The sequence below is a fragment of the Lonchura striata genome, chromosome 4 (assembly GCF_050655825.1).
Source record: "Lonchura striata isolate lonStrDom1 chromosome 4, ASM5065582v1, whole genome shotgun sequence".
NCBI classification, from domain to species: Eukaryota; Metazoa; Chordata; class Aves; order Passeriformes; family Estrildidae; genus Lonchura; species Lonchura striata.
The window spans coordinates 23,630,920-23,652,812 of NC_140706.1; the positions used below are offsets into that span (position 1 = coordinate 23,630,920).

Here is a 21,893-nt window from a genome sequence, read left to right on the forward strand (position 1 = left end):
AAGAAACAGGAGAGTTCCTCTTTCCAGCAGAGGAAACTAAACAAGGTAGAAGACCAAACCCATTAATATAAGCTGAATACCTAAAATGGTATCTTCCTCATAGCCTCTATTTTTCCATTTGTTCACAGCAGCAGAAAGATCCCTGCAAACCAGAGAGGACCTTCTTTCTCTGTTTTGCATTTCTCCTATAACCACTATATTGTGCATTTTCTACAGTTACTTTACTTATGCACAGGCACAGTCTGCTTTTGGGAAGGGTAACTGAACCTGAACAAAGATATGTAGTTTGACACTGATACCTGCACCCCCATAGGTTTTCCCCTGTGTAATAAATACTGATGTGAGTGTGTTAATAAGCATTGTTGAAGTGCTGGCCTGAGTTTTTTTTTTCTGAAAAGTAAATAGAAAAAGTTAAACTGAAACACTTGTTTTTAAGTAAGAGAATTTGAAAAGAACTTCAAGAAAAAATCTCCTATTTTTTTGCTGCTACAAATTCCACCACTAAGTTTCTAGCAATGCTTCTGGTTCTGTAACTGAGTGACCTTGGGAAAACCTTGCTGGAGTTTTTAACATTCTAGTTTTCATATTTTGTCTTCTGCAGTTGTCAAGGTGGCTGTTATATGGAAAGGAGAATAATTGAAAAACCTGTGACTGGTATTCAAGGGGCTTAGAGCAAGCCCTGCAACTCCCCAGGCAGATGGTGATTTAAAAAAAAAAAAAAAAAAAAAGTAAGCTGGGCTGATGCTAGAAGTGTGTTTCCATGGGAACAGAGAGGTATGGATGCTGCCTCGTACTTGACCAAATGAGAAGCTGGTTCAGGATTAGGGTTAGAAAAGAAGTGGCCAGATTCTACTGCCAGTCAGAGTGTCTTTTACACTCCTAAATACATAACAGGGCTCTTTAGAGACTGCACTACCTATATGTCCAAGTGGTGCTGTGAGGATTTAATAAATTTAAAAAGTACTGTGTGTTTGACTGTAAGCATATAAAGAGAAGTGTATATCAGAGCACATTTTCTTTAATGATCCATGAAAATTGACTGGATAAATGGGAAATGAATGTCCACCCCTCACTTCTAGACAAGGCTACTTCTACCCCAGCCCAATCCAGCTCTTCTAGTTCTCCAACAGGCGATGTTGAGATCACCAGACAGGAAAATCATGCATTTGATATTGCACAGTAATAAAAAAAAAGAGGTAGGATAATTATTTTAAATTGTTAGTCTTTCACTGCCCCAGGAGAATGAATCTAATTGTTGTCTGATAAACATCAATGTTATTTAAATATTACAAGAATCAGAAAATAGATTGTTAGCATAAGCATTTCAAAATACACTTCTTATTTATCTTCAAATAGTTGAGATTGGATTACCCATTCATCTAGTTTTTGTCTAGTTGCAGTTCTCAGGAAAGTCCCCATAAACCTTATATCCTGTTTTTAGGTCCTTTGTTACTCCAGCACATTTGAGGCAATAAACAAAGACAAAAAAAAAAGTTAGCGAACAATAAAGACAAATTCCTAGAATGAAAACAGAGTTAAATATATGCACTTTCATAGTGTATTTATATTTTTAAGAGTTGGCAATATTTGTTGACTATTAAAATAAACAAGATTCAAAATCCCACCTATTGAACTGAGGGGAAATAAGGCCCAAATTAAGGGCATGTTGAAAAGTAGATCCTACAGTTTGCTTCTTGTCAGAACGTGTTGACACCTCTCACAAGCTGAAGAAGTGGCCAGTTATGACCCCTTTCAAAAAAACCTTAGTAGGGATTGAAGTTCGCACACCTGCATTTCCAATACACAGATAACCTTTCTATGCTTTCATAAATATAAGGAAGTAACTTTGGCTCATATTTTAACACTCATGAGAGAAGATTGTTAGGATTTAGCTTTTAAAAGGCCTGGTGGGGGGGGGGAAAATCCTTCTGTTTCTAGAAACTTCTATGCCTTAACCTTAGGCTAAAAAGCATCTGCTAGATCTAGGACTACTCACACCATGTAAGTTAGGCATGCAAGTCTCTGCAGGACAGAGTTGGATTTCTTCCTCTGCATAAAGACAAAAAATGGGAAGTATTCACCCATGGTATATATTTTTAAGCACACCTTGATGCCCGCTCTGCTTCTCAATGAAGACTAAGGCGGCCCAGCCCTGTGCGGACCCTCACGCGTTTCGCCGGGCCGGTGTGGCCCCTCAGCAGCCCGGGCGATGTCCCGCAGTGCCGGCAGAGCCACCTGCCGCGCTCCGCTCCCGGCGCAGAAGCCCCCGGCCCTCAGGCAGGTGGGTGAGGGGCGGGCGAGCAGCAGAGCGCTTTCCCCGCGGCGGACATGGAGATTCTCGGCTGCCCCGCGTAGCACCATCGATTTATGAGGTGTTTAAGGCAGCAGCCGCAAACAGCGATTCACCGTGTGCGGCTCGGTGCCCTCCGAGAGCTGAGGATGAGCGACTGGCTGCCCCCAAAGCAGGGGGAGCCTTGCCATCGAGTCCCCCTCCCCGGGAGCAGCGGGCTGAGGGTAGCGGCTCCCCCAAGCAGGGAGCGCCTCGCCATCCCCGTGCCCGTCTCCGTCCCCCACGCGGGGTGCCCGAGTCCCCCGCCCTCCCTCCCCCGCGGCCGCAGCGCCGCCCGCGATGCGATGCTCGCGGAGGCGAGGCGGCGGCGCGGGCATTTGCATGGGCTGAAGGCAAAGCGGCTTCGCCCGTCTATTTTATTTTTAGCTGGCAGCTCAGGACAGCGCAGCGAAGCTCCGCTCCGCCGGCGGGGCGGGCGGGGCGGCAGTCGAGGGAGGACCGAGCCGGCAGGGCGGGCGGACGGACAGACGGGGCACCGGCGGAGAGAGGTTACCGCAGGCGAGCTGCAGCCAGCCGGGCTGCGGAGCGCCGCCGCCCCCGGCTCCCGCCCCGGCGGCTGCGAGCAGGGAGAGGCAGGGACACACAGGCAGCGGCCTCCGGCGTCCCCTCGCTGCGGCCGCGGCTCACCCCGCGCTGCCGGCTCGGTGCCTGGCTTCTCCCCCGCCGCAGCCGCGGCGCGCCGGGGCCCTGCAGATGGCCAGTCCTGGGCTGGAGCTGGGAGAGGTTCAGCCTCCTGCCGAGCCCCCCCAGCCTGAGCTGGCCTTCACCGAGGCTCAGAAATGGATCGAGGTAAGCCCGCGGGTGGCAGGGGTGCGGGCGCCTGACCCCATCGGGGACACCCCGCGGGACAACCCGGTGTCCTTCCCTCCTCCCCCGGTCGCTGTCCCCCCGGGGACTGTGGGCGTTTTATTCCACGCTGATCTCTATCCCGGCCTCCCCGCCGCTCCCCGCAGCTTTCCTCGCTGCGGGGAAAGCAACCGGGGCCGATCGAGCCACCCCTCAGCCCCCGCGCAGGATACGCGCTTTGGATGGCCCCCGCCCCCCTTCCGTCGCTTCCAAACTTAATCTGTTAATCGCATTTCCCCTCCCCGCCCCCGGCGCTGGGATGAACGGGGCGGCTGTAAACATGAGCCGGGCAGGTGCGCGGAGCTAGGGAGCGGACGCGGATGCTTCCCCGTCCCCCCGGGGCTCCCGGGGGCGGCGAGGGGCCCCCGCTTCGCCGGGAAAGGTCCGGCCCCGCGCCCGCCGGGAAAGGTCCGGCCCCGCGCCCGCCGGCTCCCCGCGGCCTCGGGCGGCGGTGGCGGCCGCGCAGGTAGCGCTCCGCAGTGCGCGGAGGGGCGGGCCGTCACCGCTGCGAGGCCGGGGACAGCCCTGCTGCCCCTGTTCCCGTCTCTCAGCGACCAAGGAGAGATCCTTAGCTTGGCTGTTTAAGGCAGGGAAAAACAGATATGCTTGCTGTTTGCTCGCGCTGTAAAACGGAAGGATGAGCAGGTGGTGGGTCAAATTTAATAGTTAAATATTTTGGCATGTGCCAACAGAGACGCTGAAAATAGCTCTCCATCTGATTTCCAGTACAGAGCATACGTGAAGGTGGCATAAACCCAGATACCAGGATAGCTGCTCCCTTCAGCTGTGGGCTTTGAATCTAATCTGCAGTTTTTAGAAAGCCTCAGTGAATTCTCTTTTCTGAAAGTGACTAGGCAAAAGGCTGTAAAAATTGTTGTGACTTTCAGATTCTGTGAAGCCCTGTAAATTTCAGACTGTGATGTTTTACTCCAGTATTAATTAGAAAAGTAATGCTGTGTCAGTCTTCAGGGAATTGGCCCTGAAGTGATGTGAATCTGGCTGGTGTAGGACCAGAGGCAGAGGAACCATGATGAATGTGAAAAGAAGGGCTTTTGTGCCAAGGAAAGGTGAGCATGCAGCTTGGAAAAGTGAAGTGCACCTTAACACCTTTTGTCTTGGGAAGATGAATGCGGCAGTTTTTGTATAGTCTTCTTTATGACAGAGGACCAAGGGAGAGAGGCATGTGACTTCATCATACATATGATATAAAAATACCTTGTAACCAGGAGTCCTGCTGACTGCTAATGGAGCCAGGAACTCAGTGGTGAAGCGGTTCTCTGTAGATAACAAAGCTGTCTTTAGCCACTCCAGGCACGATAATAATTAAGAGACTATAAGTCTTCCTGTATTAGAACAGAAGCTTGTGGGTCAGGCAGAAACTTCTCTCTTGGGCAGTTTATTCTATAGTTCACTGTGGCAGGAGGTCTCATGCCTGTCTCTTGTGCTGTGCAGGCCCTGGTGAGCAGAGCAGGAGAGCTCTTTAAGATCTTTGTCCTCCATGCAAGTTCAAGAGTTCAGTACAGGGGAAGCTATCAATAACTTCTTGTGCTTCCTCCAATTTTTAAGGCATCATCTGCTTGATGCCTGAATGACAGAACTGTAATGTACTGTTAAGTTTGCAACTGTCCCCTTGACTGAGGGGAATGTGTCAGGAGCCTGGAGCATTGCCACAGCTGTGGTGTGAGAGGAAAGCACCTGCCTTTTCAGCAATGCCTGGAGTTGATGCTCCCACTAAGAGAAAGAAAGAAGAAGCTGCCAGTGAAGCAATTGTGGCTTAGTTTGCCTAACACATAGTATTTCCTTTTAATCCCAGTTTGGTTTACACTCTGGAGCGTGAGGGTTATTACCTCTTCCAAAAATCTGGTCAGCATTCATCCTTCTAAATCTGGATGACTTGAACTGATTGAATTATGCAGAACTTGACATGCTAGTGCAAAGTTATTGAAAAGCAAGGTCAGTCTTAAAAAGAAATAAAATTTTTAAAATAGGAAATTGTAATAGGAAATGAACATTCAGTGTGCCAAGCCCTATCAATTTGTGTGAAAAGCAGAAATCGGGGTCGTGCTGTGTTTGGCTACTAAGTCCATCTGCTTCAGCTGGCTCTGTACTTGTCTCTCACCAGTTTATTCTCTGGCCTAGAGATGTTAGGAAATGTCCAGTGTGTTGTGTCTTCTGACTCCCTTCTGACCATTTAAAATTACCTCTCTCTCAAATGAAACAACAACAAAAAAAATTGTTATAATTGCAAAGAAGGTTATTGAACCTGTAGTATGGAGCAGAGAAGCTAGTGAGAAGTTTACCAGTGTAAGACAGTTTAAAACCTGTCTTAGGCTGTAAAAGGAAGGAAAAATACAAGCAAATTAAAGTAGAAATGGACAGACTGAAAACTCTATCAGCTTACTGTGCATTTTTATTTCTAACAATTAAGTTGTTTGACTTGCTTTTTCGATTCTCATCTGGTTTAAATCCTCATGTGGGTGCTGTCACTATTGTTGTAGGGCTTCAGAATTCCACCCCATGGTCTGCAGTACATTCCTCCTGTGGGGGGACTGGAAAGAGAGGCTTCTCCTCTTCCTGCAGATGGGCAGCCAAGACATTAAGTTATGAATGTTTAGATCTACAAGGATCAAGAAACTTCTGTTCCACTGCTCCAGAGATCTAGGGGTCTTGTTTTACTCCTTGGGTCTGTTACCTTTCACCAGAGATGGTCTTCTGGGTGCCAGAAGCCTTCCTTTTTCTCTGCCAGCATTACTTTAATCTGGATGCAGTGTAGGGTGGTCTAAATTACACTGAAGTTTTGGTGGATACCTTTGGGTAGGAAACCAGAGTTGAGGCTTGCTTAATTTTGCATAAATATCAACTGTGCATCCCCCTTGTAACAGCAAACTAGTCTATTATTTTAGTTAGCTTGGCATGTACTACTTAAGTGAAGAATGCCCTCTTAACGATAAAATGCACCTTATTAGTAGCACTCAGAGGAATTAAAATAAAGGCACTGAATGAAAAATCCTGTGAGAGAGCTACATTATTCTGCATTATTAAAGGTGTGGTATCTCATTTCAATTAATGCGTCTTGGTTTCACTGAAAGAATATATCAACCTTGTAAAGCCTAGTGACATTCTATAGCAAAATAACAAATCTAATTTAATCTAATGGCCTGTAATATTAAAATATCAAGGTTCTCTGTGTGTATGTTTAATCTGGAATAGCTGGTGGTGGAAAGAACATCTGTGTAAACAGTTATTCTTTCTGTTAAGACTCATAGGAGAATAATACGGTAATAAAGTCACATTTAATACTGGTGTAACTCCTAAGGGTATTGTTATCTCCTCATCGTGCCTCCTAGCCTTGCCTCATTAAATGCTCTCTCCTCATTGCTGAGACTTGGTTCAATTAGGGATGGTTTTTCCATAGATCTGTATTCCTTAGAAACTTTGCCAGCTGATAAGAATACTTCCTTCATAGTTGCATGACAATAATAAACAGGTCATGTTTTTCTGTCCATCTGACCAGTGCTTGACTTTATCATTCCCTCTAGATGTCTGTAAGCTAAACCCCATCAACTTCCAATAATCTGTTGCTTTTTCCTATATACATTCCCCATGAGAATTCTTGTGTTATGGAGAAATTTGTGAGTCAGAGAAGTTTGTTGGTTGCTTTGTGTCTTCTTGTTGCCTTCTAGCAAAAACACCTCTTAGATTTTTGTATTTAAGGTGGTGTTTTAAATTGGTAACAGTGGTGCTGCTTCTAGGAGAAGCTGTAGGACCATGTGCATTCCATAGTGCCTCTGGATGTGCCACAACATACAACAGAATAGGTAAGCCATTCCTTCACTACCTTCTCTATGGAAGAGTGCAAGAGGCATAAATTCATGTGATTTGCTTGAGCCAGGAGTCTAGGAGCAAGGATTCTATAGGGTGTCTCTCTCAGCCAAGAGGAGGTTCCCTCTGCAAAAATATAGCTTAAAAGGAGCTGAAGGTAGTTCGTTGAGCAAATCTTTTCTGATGGTGAAAGACTTGGAGTACCTGCAGCAGTGTCCTGGAACTTGAGTAATATGCAAGTTTGTTTATATGACCTTCAGAATGCAGTATGACCTTTGAGGAGCATCAGAGATAAAGCTCTTTTGGTGAAATGTGACTGGGGAAGCTGACTGATTCACTGAGTATGCGAGTGACCTGCATCCTGCAGGAATGTTTCTATTTCCAAACATGTGTAGACATCTGTTCTTCTGTGAAGCTGATTCTAAGATCCTTGAACAGGGACACCAGCTCCTTTGAACATTGATACAGTTCCTAGAACAGTGGTGCCTACAGTCAAACTGGGACCTTTGGGTGCCACCACAGTCATGCCATTATTTGGATAGGAAGGCATTAAATCCAACAGACATCTTCTCTAGCAAGCATTTCCAGAGAATTCAATTTAACTGCTTTATAAGAGTATTTCAGTGCAACCATTTAAGTGTAGAATGTTACACCAAGCTCTAAAACTGAATCATTTATTAATCAAATATTGTAGAGTAGTTGTTGAATGAACCTCCAAGCAGTGTTTACAGATCAAATTTCTCAGCTTTTAGCTTTTCATTCTTTTTGGCTCTTTTTCTTCTGCTAGAAAGTGTCTTACCTCCAGAAGATGTAATATATGTAATATATTGGGAATTAAATATGTAATATATTGCGAATTAATTTGTTAAAGTGAGCAAGTGTATTATCAGACTAGAAGAAACCTATGTAAATGTGTTAGACAAGTAGCTTGATATGTGGACAGGCTGAAGTATAGGCCAGAAGAATCCTTCCCACAGTGTTTGTAAGGTAACCGTGAAGAATCAAAAGGTGAGTGGCTGATATCAGGCCTTAGATGTATGTGAATGCAGGATGCCTTTACTGTGGTTACAGTGACTGGACTTGGAGAGGAATTCTTCACTGTTATCTCTACATCTCCTCCTGGGCAGCATTTAGGGACTGCAGGCAGGACAGATGGGATGCTCTTCATTCTGGCTCAGTTAGTCATTTGGTGGAATGAGAGCTAAATTGATTTAATATGGGTGGAAGAACCCACTCAAACTCTCTGACCCTGTCAGACTACCACCTTCTAGAAATTTTTTCCTCTCCAGTTGCCTGACAGCTGACCTCCTGTGCTGTATACATGAACCCAGTTCCCTTGTCATAAGATGTTTAAGCCATGTTACAAGTAGTGCTTGGCACAGGGGTGAAAATAATCAGAACAACAATACTATTATTGAAGGGATAACGTCAGGAAAAGCAGGGCTGAACTCTAATAGTCTCAAACCTGAATTAATTTCTACTCTTAGTGTTGAAATTTTAAAATAGGTAAACGATCTGACCTTAACACCAGTCTGGGATGCCATTATGGAGTTGGTGGTGGAGACCAGTTAGCACAGCTATGTAATGTCACTGCTAATAGTTACATTTTAAAAATTTTTTTTTTGAGGCAAACTTTGGTTCTCTAGAAAGAAAAGTGAAATATTTTCCAAGTATGGAGTTTAAACAGTAGGCTGATGCAGCAGGATTATCTAGCTTCTAAAATGTTTTGGCTTATCAGGTTATAAAAACCGCATCTTTTGTTTGGAAAATCTAGCAGTCTAGGAGCTTTTTATCCATGGATGAAAAATTCTGTGCATTCTTTTTCTGCAAACATTCCAAGAAGAACAATTTTGTAATGAAAAAGACATTTATGGGGCAAAAGTGTCACTTAAAAGGAGAGCTGCATAGGGGAAGGTATTAACATTTTGGCATGCATGCCATGAAAATCTAAGCTTTCCCTCCTTGTTCTTGTCCTTGCCCTTCTCCTCCTTCTCCTCCTTCTCCTCCTTCTCCTCCTTCTCCTCCTTCTCCTCCTTCTCCTCCTTCTCCTCCTTCTCCTCCTTCTCCTCCTTCTCCTCCTTCTCTTTTTTTCCTTCTGATATTATCACTTAAAGAAGGAGGACTTGCCTCACTTAGACCCTTAGATCACAATAGTGCAACAGATACCATGGCAGCAGGAACATGACATTAAAATTGATAGCTGAAACTTCTCCCAGCTATGTTAACTACTGCCGTGGGTGAAAGGCTGTGGCCTGTGTCCTTGAGACAGAATGTGAAGAACAGTAATGTACCACAGCTTAAAATAAACAGCATAAATGTAATTCCTGTACCTGGGACAGGGTGGTGACTAACTGCCGGGGCAGCAGCTGTGATGGAAAGCACTGAGGGAACGTGTGGGAAAACAGGCTGGAGACAAGCCTGCAGTGTTCTGGTAGCAGGAGAGGCTACCCCTCATGATCTTCTGGAGCTGGTAGTGATGGATGTGTTTGTTTGCTCCTGTTTGGCACTTGCTAGGCCACTCTTGGGATACTACATCCAGTTTTGGAGCCCAGAGTGTGGGAGGGGCATTGATGATAAGCTGGAGGAAATGGAACAGGGAGCCCCCAGGCTGAATTGGGCTGGGACACTTGTCATGAGAGGATGAGGGAACTGGACTTCTTCAGGAGAGATGGCTTTGTGTGGACATGGCATCGGCATCCCTGTACCTGTGAGCAGGTTTTTGCGAAGACAGATTCAGGCACTTCATAGAGGTATGTGACAGGAAAATTAGATACTTGTCATAAATTAAAATAGGAAAGATTATGGCTTGATATAGGGCGAAGTTTCTTCACCTTCAGCCAACTGAACATGGGTGCAGGTTGACCAGAGGTGCTGGGAGAGCACCATCTCTGGATTGCTTTATTCCTGTCTGGACAAAGCTGGGAATGGCCTGGTCAGACCCAAGAGCTGAATTTGCACATAGCAGGAGGTTAGACTATAGGCCTTCTGATGTCCCTACCAACCTGGTTATTGTGTACATCTGTAACTCCTTGACAGTGGGTGAGTAAGCATCACTTATTTTTAATGCTACTTTTTAGGCCACTTGTGTTACTGTAGTGAAGAACTTGTTTATATAAGCAAGATCCTTCTTTATAGAAAGCAAAACTCCTATGGCTTATGGCAGGCATCTTCAGGGTATGCTACTGAGTTTTCTTTGTAGAAACTCATCAAGGCAGTGTGAAATATATTTGGCTTCTAATCTAACTAGTTTTGCTAAACCTAGTTTATTATAGGAAACTGTGACAATTACTAATTTCATTGGCTTGGCTTGAATTTGTTTTTTTTTTCTTTTTTGTTATAATTTAATTCACTGTGCACTGCTATAATTGACCACTAAGGAATTTCAATTTCCCTTCCTTTCCAGAGCTTGAGAAGATGACATGAAGGCTTAATTCTTGAGACTTTAGGTGCTAAATCATTAAGAGGCTTTTTGTTTGTGGTATTAGTTCTTTATAAGAATCCTTTACTTTGATAGTCACTCTGCTCAGTTCCAGTATGACCTGCTACTGTTAACTAGGGTTTTTCTTTAATTGTATGCATATATGATGATTATTGCCAGCAATCCTTACCATAGAAAAATGTCTATCTTAACTATAAAATTAATAACAGAGCTTGCATCTGATGTTAAAATTGACTTGAAGTAGTCTAGTGAATTTTTGATTGATGAGAAGAAAATCTGCTTCATTTGCTTATTTGAAAAGAAACTCTATTTTGCTGGTTTCAGCTGTTCAGAGGTCTCATGCGTAGTACCAAAGACAGCTTGATCTTGAAATCAACTTTGACAAGCTAAGATTATGAAAAATAATTCTGCTGTGGCTTCTTGGCTTTGGCATCATTGTCAATGATTCACAGAGCACTTCACAGGCTAAGGAGCAGCATGGTGGAGTCAGGGGAAGCAATTCTTTAATTCTGCTCTGAATGGATGGATAAGTAAGGTAAGAGAGAAATGCTCTTCATTAATTGCACCTTCACAGAGTGTTCTGAATGATCTCTGGTTCATAATGGAAGTAAGACAGGGATTTTTGCAGTGTGTGATCTGATCCCACGATGAGTTTCAGGCAGAACATCAAAGGAAAAGTTCTCTGCGATGGCTTTTTCCCTTATGCTGTTCCAACATCCAAATTCTCTCTACCTCCATTTGACTTTTCCACAGTCTTCAGATGAATCCCAGCCATTCAGTTATCTACAAGCTATATGGAAAGTGGCTGCTCATACTCTACGTAATGCACAAAACCCAGGAGACCTCATCCTGATACTGTAAATACATTTCCTCTGCTTTCCTTTCCTCTTGGTGTTGTTAGATCTCTGTAGAGTGCTGCAATTGGGAGCAATCAAATGTCTGTGTGGATTACAGTATCATTTAAAAAATAAATTAAGCTGTTACCTACAGTTCCTGAGACATACATTGCTGTATCTCAGGTTTTTCTCACAAACAATAAGGAAGGAAAATCTATGGAAAGATTAACATGTAAGAGTTAAAAAAAAATATTTTATCTCTGATACATACCTACAGCAAAAATGCAGGACAAGGGCTTTGCATAATGTATTGATAATGCTTGATAACACTGCATCTTCTGAATTACTGTACCTAGGATGGGGCTGTTGGAAGGAGAAGTTGTGAACCAGGATGAAGAAAAGTATGGTCTTCCACTCTGGGACCTCTGCATTTCCAGAGTGGCAGGAAAAAGCTCCAAGTTATCTTTCCACTAAAACCAGAAGGCCAAGAAACTCAAAGGAATTTGTAGCTCAGCATCAGGTCACAGACTAGCACAAAGAGTTTTAACTGTTGCTCTGACTTGAGAAGCACAACCTTGCTTTTGAAAAAGCAGAGGCTGATACCCATAAGTAACTGATTTGAAGTGGGAGCACTGCCTGGCTACAGAGGACAGGGGGTTGAGGGTAAAAATCTCTTTGTGGGGCTTTGCCAGCACTGTTCTCCATTAAATGCACAGTTACGCTGTCGTGTGACAGCAGATTGTGGCTCTAGTGGAGGTTAGAGGTCTTGCTACGTGTCTTTAAAGCAAACTCCCAGATCCAAAACTCTTAACTTTAGTCTTCATCTCCATGTAAATATTCAAGGAAATTGTGGAACTCATGATGATTTAATTTCTTGTGCAAATTTTATATCTGATACCAGTTTATTGGACACTCCATTTCAATTCTACTTCCAACATGTACTGAAAATTCTTTGTCCAAATGTCTACTTTACTAATCTAGAAAATTCTTAAGTAAGATATTTTTTTAAAGTCTGCTGTCAGAGAAGGGAAACTTCTGTGTCTGAGGAAGAGCTCTGAAGCCATCCTCCCCATTTTTTTCCCTGAATTCCTGGTTTTGGATATTAAATTAATGCCTTTGATGACAATTTTGCTTGTATGTTCCATTTTCTTTTTTTCCATTTTAAAAAGAGCCATGGTATGTTAGCTGAAGTCTGCTACTTGTCAGTGAGCATTTTCTGACTGTGTTTGGAAAATGGAGAGGGATGAGAAGAGACAGAAGTGGCTGCCTTGTCTCTGCCAGGCTGGTGCAGGCAGGGATGCCCAGTGTGCCAGGATGTTCAGCCATGAATCCCTCGGCTTTGTTTCTGTGCAATTGTTGCGATTCATTTCAGTGGGCTAAGTCACATATATTGTTGCACCAAAAACAACTTTGGAAATTTTTTCAGTCCAGAGGCATAAATGTAACTATATAATCTAAACAGGGAAAAGACAAAAAGAGAATAACTACGTAAGTATTCCTTTCTGTTTGTCCTTTTCCTGATTCTGAAGAATTGTATTTTGAAGTTGTGGTTTGGAAAAAGGAAGCTACGGATTTAGTGGTATGCATGTGCAGTGTCTGTCATCTGACAGTGTTTGGATCAGTTAAAGATAGGAAAGAAAAGAATTTATTTTCCAGAAAAAAATATGCTTGCAAGGAAAAGAAGGTGTCATAATCAGTAAGTCACAAAAGTGAGTCTTGCCTGAGTTCAGAGAAATTATATAAAACCTTAGCCTAATAACCTACCCCTCCCAAACCCAATTTTTATTTCACAAGGGGGCCTTCAGTTTTGGAATAACATGTTAAAAAACCAAAAATCAACAAAATTTAATTGACTCAAATGATCCTTTATTAGAAACATCTTGCCTGTTCCAAAGGGAAGCAAAAGTACCCTCTAAACATTTTAATTGTGAACATGCAGATCTTCAGTCTTGCTGTGACTTTGTTTTCTCCTTCTCTCAAACCAGAGCCAGCAGAGCCATGCCACTGCTCTGCTGAGGGTGCTGGGCTGAAGGGCACTTTCTGGCAAGGCAGGGGCTCCACAACTTCTTCCTGCTGGTGGCAGGGGCTGTAGGCAGTCTACACTGATCTCTCAGGACAGCCCAGGTGCACGGCCACTGCTCAGAGTGGAGATTGTGTGGTGGCCACTGCTCTTGTGTGGTGGCTCCAGCTGGTGCTCCCAGCATGGGTGGCTGTGGCATTGCGGCTCCTGACATCCAGCAACTCAGACTGGCACAGCACAGCGAAGAGTGAGATATGTCCTGTGAGGACATATCTCCTTTAATCTTTCAATAATTATTTTCTCCAAGGAAGCAGTCCTCAATTATATTTGCAGATGTTCACTTGCTATGGGTGCCCTCCAACTATAAGCATCAAGCTGGATCTGTAGTAGGACTGGATCTGAAGGATATACAGGTTATGAAGGATGCACTGCAGTTGGTGGGAGAACCTTCTTGGAATACCCTAAAAAGGAAAAAATACCTATTTTTATTTTAAAATGTATCTTAGTAATAAATGCTTTTTAACTTCATTCCTTTCACTCATTTTTCTTTGTGTTAGTAGTTTTAGGGGAGAAAGTAAGCAAAGCAGTTATGGATAGCTATGGGACGACTTAATGAAAATTCACAGGGGTAGCTCTGGGTGACATTCCAGTAAGATATAATAAAAACTTGTCTACCAGTGCTTGCAGGATTTTATCCAATAATTTCCATTCATTGTAGTTCACTAGTGTCTCTGAAGTTGCAATGCTGAATAATAGCTTTGCTTATGTACTTTTTATTTTTGGATTTCAACCAAGACTCTTGATTGCATATTCTGATCATAGGCAGATCTGATATTTGTGGTTTTTACATCCACCCTCAATATTTTTTAGTTTTTCAGTGCACTGTTTAGTTCTCCACTGCCATATTGGGTTTTCTTTTTTTATTTTCTTTTTTTTTTTTTAATAAATTGTGTGGAAAAAACTTGCATTTAAGCTTCCCACATTAAGGACCTTGAAATCAATAGATCAAAGCCAGAGCAGACTTGCTGGAAGTGGTGCAATCTCAAACTGTGTTGAAAGCTTTTGTTGTCTGCCTTTTTACTGTCTCTTAGCATCTCCCAGGAGGAGGAACATCATGTGGGGGATCTCTGTGTAGGGAAAGGGGAGTATGCCATCATGCATGCTTGGGGTGCAGGGCTGTGTGGCTAGAAGGTGCTGATTTTCACAAGCAGCAGTGGGGGCAGGCTTTGCACAGGACAAGGAGCTCCAATATGAAGCATCAAAGCAATGGTTTCCCATGGCTTGGCCTGGGGTCCAGTACACCCAAGAAATAGGTGCTGTTGGAAGATGTGCTCATGGAGAAAGGACTGTCAGTGCTAACTATGAGCAGTGAACATTTCTCAGTGCATGCAACTTCAGACAGGTAGAAGTTTTCTTTTAGGATTGAGAAGAAAAACATAAGCATCTTGTACAAAAAACATATGAAGAGAGCAAAACATAAGCTCCCATTTTTGTGTTTGCTTGGGGAGGGAGGATGCTTTAAACTTAGAACTCCAACAGCATGAAAGCTGTAAATGGTTGGTGAAGTAGATGTGGTAGAGTCAACAAAGCTGAGATGCTTCAGTGCATCAAAAACTCTTGCTGCTACTCTGTTGAGGATAAGCTTTTATTTCTTCAAGAAAAAGCAAGTTAGAGAAATGGCTCTTCTGCAATGTAGAAAGCTGCTGACAGGGGCAGAAGATCACTTCTAATGTGGAGACTTGTGTCCTTTGTTGTCCAGAGGTGTATTATAGTAGAATTTCTTAGGACAATGGCATGAAACGAAAAGAAGTGCTGTCTGACAAGTCTTCCACAACCAATTGCATTTATAGTTTGCCATGAAAATGTGTTGTGAATGACTGAGCTTGAAGCCAAGTGTGTTGACCTGTGCACTTGTCCTACTCCTCAGAGCCATGATTCCTTCCTGCCAGAAGTCTAATGAGGCTGTTGGAGGGAAAGAGCACGTTTGGGAATTTCGGAACTGCTGTAACTATAATTCTTTCGTTCCCAGTACAGTGACAGAATATTTGAACTAACACAAGTTAGGAAAATTACAACTTTGTCCTTACTAGTAAAATAAAATGCCTTTTTTTTGTTCATCAATGGCCCATCTAACTTAAAATATGGCTTTTGACTGAAGGGCTTTGGATCATTTTACTTGTTTCTTGTTTAGGCGATGTTGGGGGATTTTTTTTGTCTGTAAATGACTGCCCAGTAATCCTGTTAATGCACAGAAATATGGGTGACATAAGGCACTCACTTGATGCATTTGTTGCATGGATTCTGCCAGCTCTCTGCCTCCTATGTGCCTTAAAGGCTTAAAATACCTTTACGTGGGATAATGGTTATTGTGAGATTACTTGAGTAGTTGTCATGCTGTTGGTCATCCATGACCCTTATATCGTTGTATCTTGGTGCATATAACTTCAAGGATTTTCTTCTAAACTTGCCCAGAAATAAAGACATTTAGGAAAATTAGCTGAGAGAAGGAAAGAAATGAGAATTAGCAGAGTCTGGATAGAGAGCTTCAAGAGAACACACCATCTAACAGGCACTTCAGAGAATATAAGCTAGATCAGGCATGTCTAATCCACTGTAAAATCTCCTTTTCCCCAGGATGTCTTGGTTGGTGTGGAGATCTCAAACCCTAATCATGTTGCAGGCAAGATGTAGCTCTTTCTACTGGAAATATTTTATAGCAATTCTGACTAGAGTGAGTTGCTCAGCAGGGCTTAATAGAGATTTCCTGGTACATTGTTTCTGTGAAGTTGTGTCTTCAAGAGTTCCGCATTTAGTATTCCCTTGTGTCACAGAAGAAAGTGAGAAGCATGAGTACAGACAGACATGATACCAAATTTCCAGATCATCTCTTTGGAAGACACTTGGACTCAACTCTCAAATTCCAAATTGACCCTGCTCTGTTTCTGAAGAGAACAACTGTTTCTTTTCTTTACTGTTTCTGTCTTTGTCCTGTATAAACTCCGTTTTTAAGACAGAAGGTGGTGGAAGCAGGTTTTAGTTAAACTGCAGTGTGAACTCCTGGTTTTGCTTTGAGGTTGGGCTGAACGTTGCTTTCCAGGTCTAGGCAGTTGTTCCTCTAGTTGACTTGAACAGCATTTCATCCTGACAGCTGTTCTGCTGACATGATTCCCAGTTAGTTATTCATTGGGATTAAGAGCTTTCTGCAGCCAGAACTCTTTGCTGGGAGTGTACTGTCATTTGGCAGACCATTAAATTCTACAGTGCTTAAAAATTTTAATTTGCCCTACATTCTTCCTATTTGGAGTTTCAGCTTAATTGCTCTGTTGGCAAAGAATAAAAAATTACTATAAATACCCTCATTTTTCTCTCTGTTCCCCTTCTCTGCAATATTTTCAAACCAAAACTTTTAAGAGCCAGATTTTGATAAGAATTGCTTTTTCCTGAGGTAATAGAGGTGCCAGGTGTGACTCTGTATACAACTTGGGACTCTGTACACAGCTGACCCTTGAACGCTGAGTGAAGTCCATGAGCAACAAGGTCTCCCAGCATTCGTGTGCGTTGTTCACTCTCTGAAAATGATTGCTGCAGTTCCCAGATTTGGTCCCATGGGCAGCATGATCCTGGGAAGAGAGTACTTGTAATGGTGGTGCTGCCTCCTTCTGCTAGTGCTGGTGACACAGGCAGTGTTTCAACCTGATGTCCTCACCTCTCAAGGAGGTAGCAGCAGTGGTTCTTGCCAGCACAGTTGTGCTGGGTGAAGCTAGAGGACAGTGCTTTGTGTTTTGCAGAAACTTGGTGCTTGAATAGACATTTCTTTCACTTCTCTGCTTCTTGGCAGTCACCTGATTGTAACTTGTCTTATGCTTTGGGAGTTACAGTTTTAAGCTAATGTGTAAGCAATCCTCCTGTAATTAAAATGAATTATCTTTTGGATCTGTAGCTTAGTTTATCCTGGCGCTGGTCCAGACTGGATGGAGAAGCTGTTTTGCACTGTCGGCTTCTCTACTGCTGCTAAGCAGGTAAAAGGAAGAACTCTGGGTTGCATGCTCTCAGAACATCTGTTTCTTGACTAATATGTTTCTTATTGGCCTCGGATCTATTGCATAATTAAGATAATGTTAAGCCTGTGTGTTACTCTTCCATGGTTTGCATCTAATTTCACCTCTAGTGCCACCTACTCGCCTACATTGTATCTATAATATTTGGTGTAATTCTAGAAAGAATTGGGATAACCCCTTAATTTTTATCATATCTATACCCTTTTCCTTGGCTCATCTATTTTTCCTGCTACCAAAGGGCATTGAATGAATTTGGTATGCCTCTGGTGAGAGCACTCATGGGCATGGAAGGAAAAAAACACATGTTTTTTATTATTAAAAAGAGCAAAGTCTTCAATAAAAGGGCAAAAGGACTGATGTCCCTTTCAACTGGAGATACATTTCTAACACTGCTCAGCTGATGTGTGCCATATTTTTAGAGTTAACTGACTTTGGTTTATGACACTACTGATTTTGAATACCAGCCTAATTTGTATTTGAAAATCTTCAGAAAAGCAGGTGTGTTCATGAGTATGAACTGGCACAACAGAATTCTGTCTCTGGCAAGACACAATAGTGTTAAATAGTACTGGAAAAGTATAAAATTCCTTATATCATGTCTGTAATCAGAAAGTTAATCTTAAAACTCAAGACTGTCAAAAATTACCTGCTTCTTTGAATATCATCAGCAGAAAGATTTACTAGACAAGTACTGAGAAGTACTTTTTTTTTTTTTAATAAGAGAATTAATCTATGTATCCATCTTTCTCTTAAAACCAAGTAATTTGAATCCCATTCCTTCTCATTGTACTGTGTTGTACTTCACTATCCCAAGGATAGGTTTAGGGTCGCATTGCAGACCAATCAGATGATCCAGCTAAGCTTGTTGGAAGCAGAAGTCCAACAGAACTTTATGGACCATTTTTGTTTTTGCGGATAAAGTAAAAACTGGCAGCCCTGCCCTACAGAGTCAAAGCCCATTGGTGCCCTAAAGTCCATCAGCTGGCTTCCATTTTCATTTTTATAGAGTAGACTGCAGAGATTACTCTGTAATACTTGTACTACAAATACTGCTTGGAATTTGATAGCCTTTGAAAGTGGCCCAGACTGTAGTGAAGATTATAGCTCAAGATGATCTTGTTATTTAGTTCCTGGCTGTGAGGCTTCATAACTCTGTGTCTTGAAAGACCCTATTTTGTATATTTACACCCTTGGTGAAAAGTGTCTCCTTTTTGTATTGAGTCCAGATGTTTACTAGTTTTGTTTTCTAGATTTTAGGGTAAGTTTTTTAACTTTAGATAGACTGAACCCTTCTGTTTTTTTGGTAGCTGTTGTCACCATAAGATTACATACCTAAATTTTTACAGGAGACTTAAAATTTTGCATTAGAAATGTAATATGCTAAGAGTAACTTGGCATTAGTCAGTTTTCTATCTTTTGTTGTGGCTTCAAGTTAGGGTAGCAGAAGTAAACTTCATTATCCAAATGGGGAACAAAACTATTTGCATTTTTAAGTACATTCATGATTTTTTAAAAATCCATTATGATAGCTTCCAATACCACAGAAGTCGGTTGGTATAATTTTGCAGAGAGCTGAGGAAGGCTCTGTGCATTCCTCCAAGAATACCTTACTTTCTACAGCAATAGAGCTTTCATGTATACAGTACCAGAAAATCCAGCTTCACACTCCCATGAACATCAGAGCTTGTAAGAAGACAAGAGAATATTAATGCAAATTATGCTTTCCTGTATATGTAGGCTATTTCTGGACTAATGCTGGAGGTTTAGCCTCCACTAGAGCACAGGCAAACTGTTTGGCTTCAGGAGTGCACAACAAACCTTCTTCCATTGGGCTTTTAAAATGGTTTTCTTACTACTACTTTTCATTTGAACATATGCTTTGTCGGACTGTTCACTCTTTTGCCACTTCATCTCCTGACCTTTGCTTGCAGCTTTTTTTTAGACTGAATTGCATGTACAAACTTTAGAGTGTTAAATTATCAAGAAGTGTGCTGTATTCTCCTTTGGAAAATAGGCAGCTTTTTACCCCACTCATATGATACCCAGCATCTCAGGGCCTGATTTCACTGAAGACAGCTAACTGCAAGTGAAATAAGAATTGTCTCAGTAATATGTTTCTGTCTTCAGTCTTAGAGAACGTGATGAAATTTGCAAGGTCAGGCCTGCTAAAATAACACAATAGTGTTGTCTCTGCAAGCTCAGTTTCCCTTCATGGGCATGCATATTAAATACGTGGTCACTGCTGTGTTTCTCCTGAGTATCTCTTTAGTGCACAGAATGAATAGCACAGCTCTCAATGAACAGCTATTCAGTGTTTCATTTTCTCCTCACTGTTCAATATGCAGTCCTATGCCATGTTCTTTGTTTGCAGTTCAAATCAAATTCCAAGGATGGAATTATTTTCTCAGACTTTTGTGCTGCTCATCACTAAAGTATCTTTGCAAAAAAGTTCTGTGCAAACATGAACCTTATTTCATGCCTCCACTGTAAGTATCAAAACTGTGGTACAGAGAAATTGATTCAAGACTGTATGCTAATTTGAGACTCTTAAGACCTTGTATTCTTTGCCATGTACTTAGCATTCTGTAGCATTATAGAGGCACAGCTATGGCTCTTTTCTGTGTGCTGGGATGCCAGGCACTCAGAGCAATGAGCAGTGTGTGACTGGTAATCAGCTATCGAATCTTGGTATCGCTGATTGCACTAGTGACACCACTGAGTACAGTGGCATCAGCCAGGTCAGCACTCAGATCTCAGATCAAGGGTGTAGCTGGCTGAAATAATATTTTCAACTCCCTGCAATTCTGTCCTGCTTTTGCTGCCTACATACAAATTATACAGGCAAGGAAATATCACTGCCCCTGCTTGAAATGCCGGTCTCTAAGGCTTTCAGTCTCGGTCTTCTGTGATACAAGTGACATAATAAATCTATCTTGTTTTAATACCAGTTCTTTATTCTTAATAATTCTCAGGTAGTTTCCTTTTCTCCTATCTTCTCACTTCCCTTACTCTCATACCTCACTGGATTGTGTGCTTTAAGCTTAGCACCAGCCAAAGTGAAGGAGCAGTGTGGTGGGTGCTGTTGAATCCCAAGGTTTAGGACTGTTCTAACAGAGGAGAAGTAGGGCTGAAATGCCCCTAGCTAGGATATCTTTTTCTATTCTATCAGGATACAGTCCTAGTGGCTTATTTCCCTTGCTAATAGATGATAAACTGCTGTAATTATAAGTACTTTCTGACTAAATTTGCTGTTTTGTCTTCACCTTCCTGGATAAAGACAATCAAAGAGTTTGTCCAGCACAATTTTTCTGGCTTGCTATATACACTTCAACTGGAATGTAACATTTGCATGCTTATGGTCACTTTTTGGTAGTAAGAAGTCATGATGAATTAGTAGTTCATACTTAAAAATGACATGTGGTAGGAGAGAGGGCTAGGGAGGCCTGCCCATAACATCTGTCCTACCGTGTAGCATCATCTGTTCCTTGGTATTCAGGTTGTCTGAATTTATGGCTGAAATTCAACATATGAAGGTTATTAGATCAATGTTTTTCTGTCACAAAGGCTGTGGAAGCTTATTTTGCCAGTTTGTCTTAGTAGTGAATCTGCTTGCTATTGCTATGCTTTTATAAATCTGCTTTATCTCAGTAACATTATAGGTAACTTCTGTCATTAGAATCAAAAGTCAAAATTAAATAATTAATTTAATACACACTGTGCACTTTATTATCATATCATAGTATTCATTTGGAACCTTCTGGCATCTAAAATGTCTGTTTTGTGGCAGATTTAAAGTAGAGATCTTTATTCTTAAATTTTAAAACCTACAAATTCAATCTTCTTATTTTGATCAAGCTATGAAGTGTAAAAACTGCCTAAGGCTGTTTCTTACATTTATAAATAGATGCATACAATTTTTTATAGTACTTAAATGAGAAATTAATTAATTTCTCTGTAATAATGGAGACTACATTATAATAAAGAGTGCATAATACATTTGACTAGGAACCATAATATATTTGACTTAATATTGGTAAGCAGTAAATCAATTAGGTGTCATGGAAGTAAGGTGATTTAGAGTCTAAATGTTATGTCTAAATGGTATAAGCCACAATAGAAAAACGTTTTGAGCTTAATGTGCTAAATGTTCACAGGTAGTGGGTATTTGACAAAATAAAAAATCCCTAAAAGGAATACCATGCAAAATAATCCCAACAACTCTAGTTGGCTATTTTGCTTTTTTTCCACTATGGGACTTCTGAGTATGTACAAATCCTGTTGCAATCCAGAAGGGTCAATGCACTGTCTCAACATAAAACTCTTTAGTTGTAAAATATGCCAACTATTCTTGAAGCTAGCTGTCAATAAGCTCAGGTCCTACTAGCTGGTGATTCTTCATGAAACTGGGAGACTTAAAGACAAAGCATGTGTTAAATGTGCACACAGGCACACCAACCATGCAGTCAAAGTGATGTGATGATTCTCTTGGAAGGCTCTAGGGACAACAGTGATAGTATCACAT

At 41.9% G+C, this 21,893-nt stretch overlaps 1 protein-coding gene across 6 annotated transcripts in view; it reads left to right on the forward strand.

The window, feature by feature from the left end:
* Window positions 1-2,709: 2,709 nt before the first annotated feature.
* The window catches only part of LIMCH1 (LIM and calponin homology domains 1), a 173,337-nt gene continuing 154,153 nt past the window's right edge, over window positions 2,710-21,893 (forward strand). For 2 of the 6 annotated variants that reach the window (XM_085577825.1, XM_085577828.1), the window contains exon 1: window positions 2,717-3,139. In XM_085577825.1, the coding sequence (XP_085433951.1) occupies window positions 3,044-3,139 (96 nt within the window). In that variant the 5' untranslated portion in view covers window positions 2,717-3,043. Of the gene's footprint in view, window positions 3,140-21,893 lie in introns of all 6 variants that reach the window. The other 4 variants (XM_021542170.4, XM_085577827.1, XM_085577833.1 and 1 more) reach the window with 3 other exon arrangements.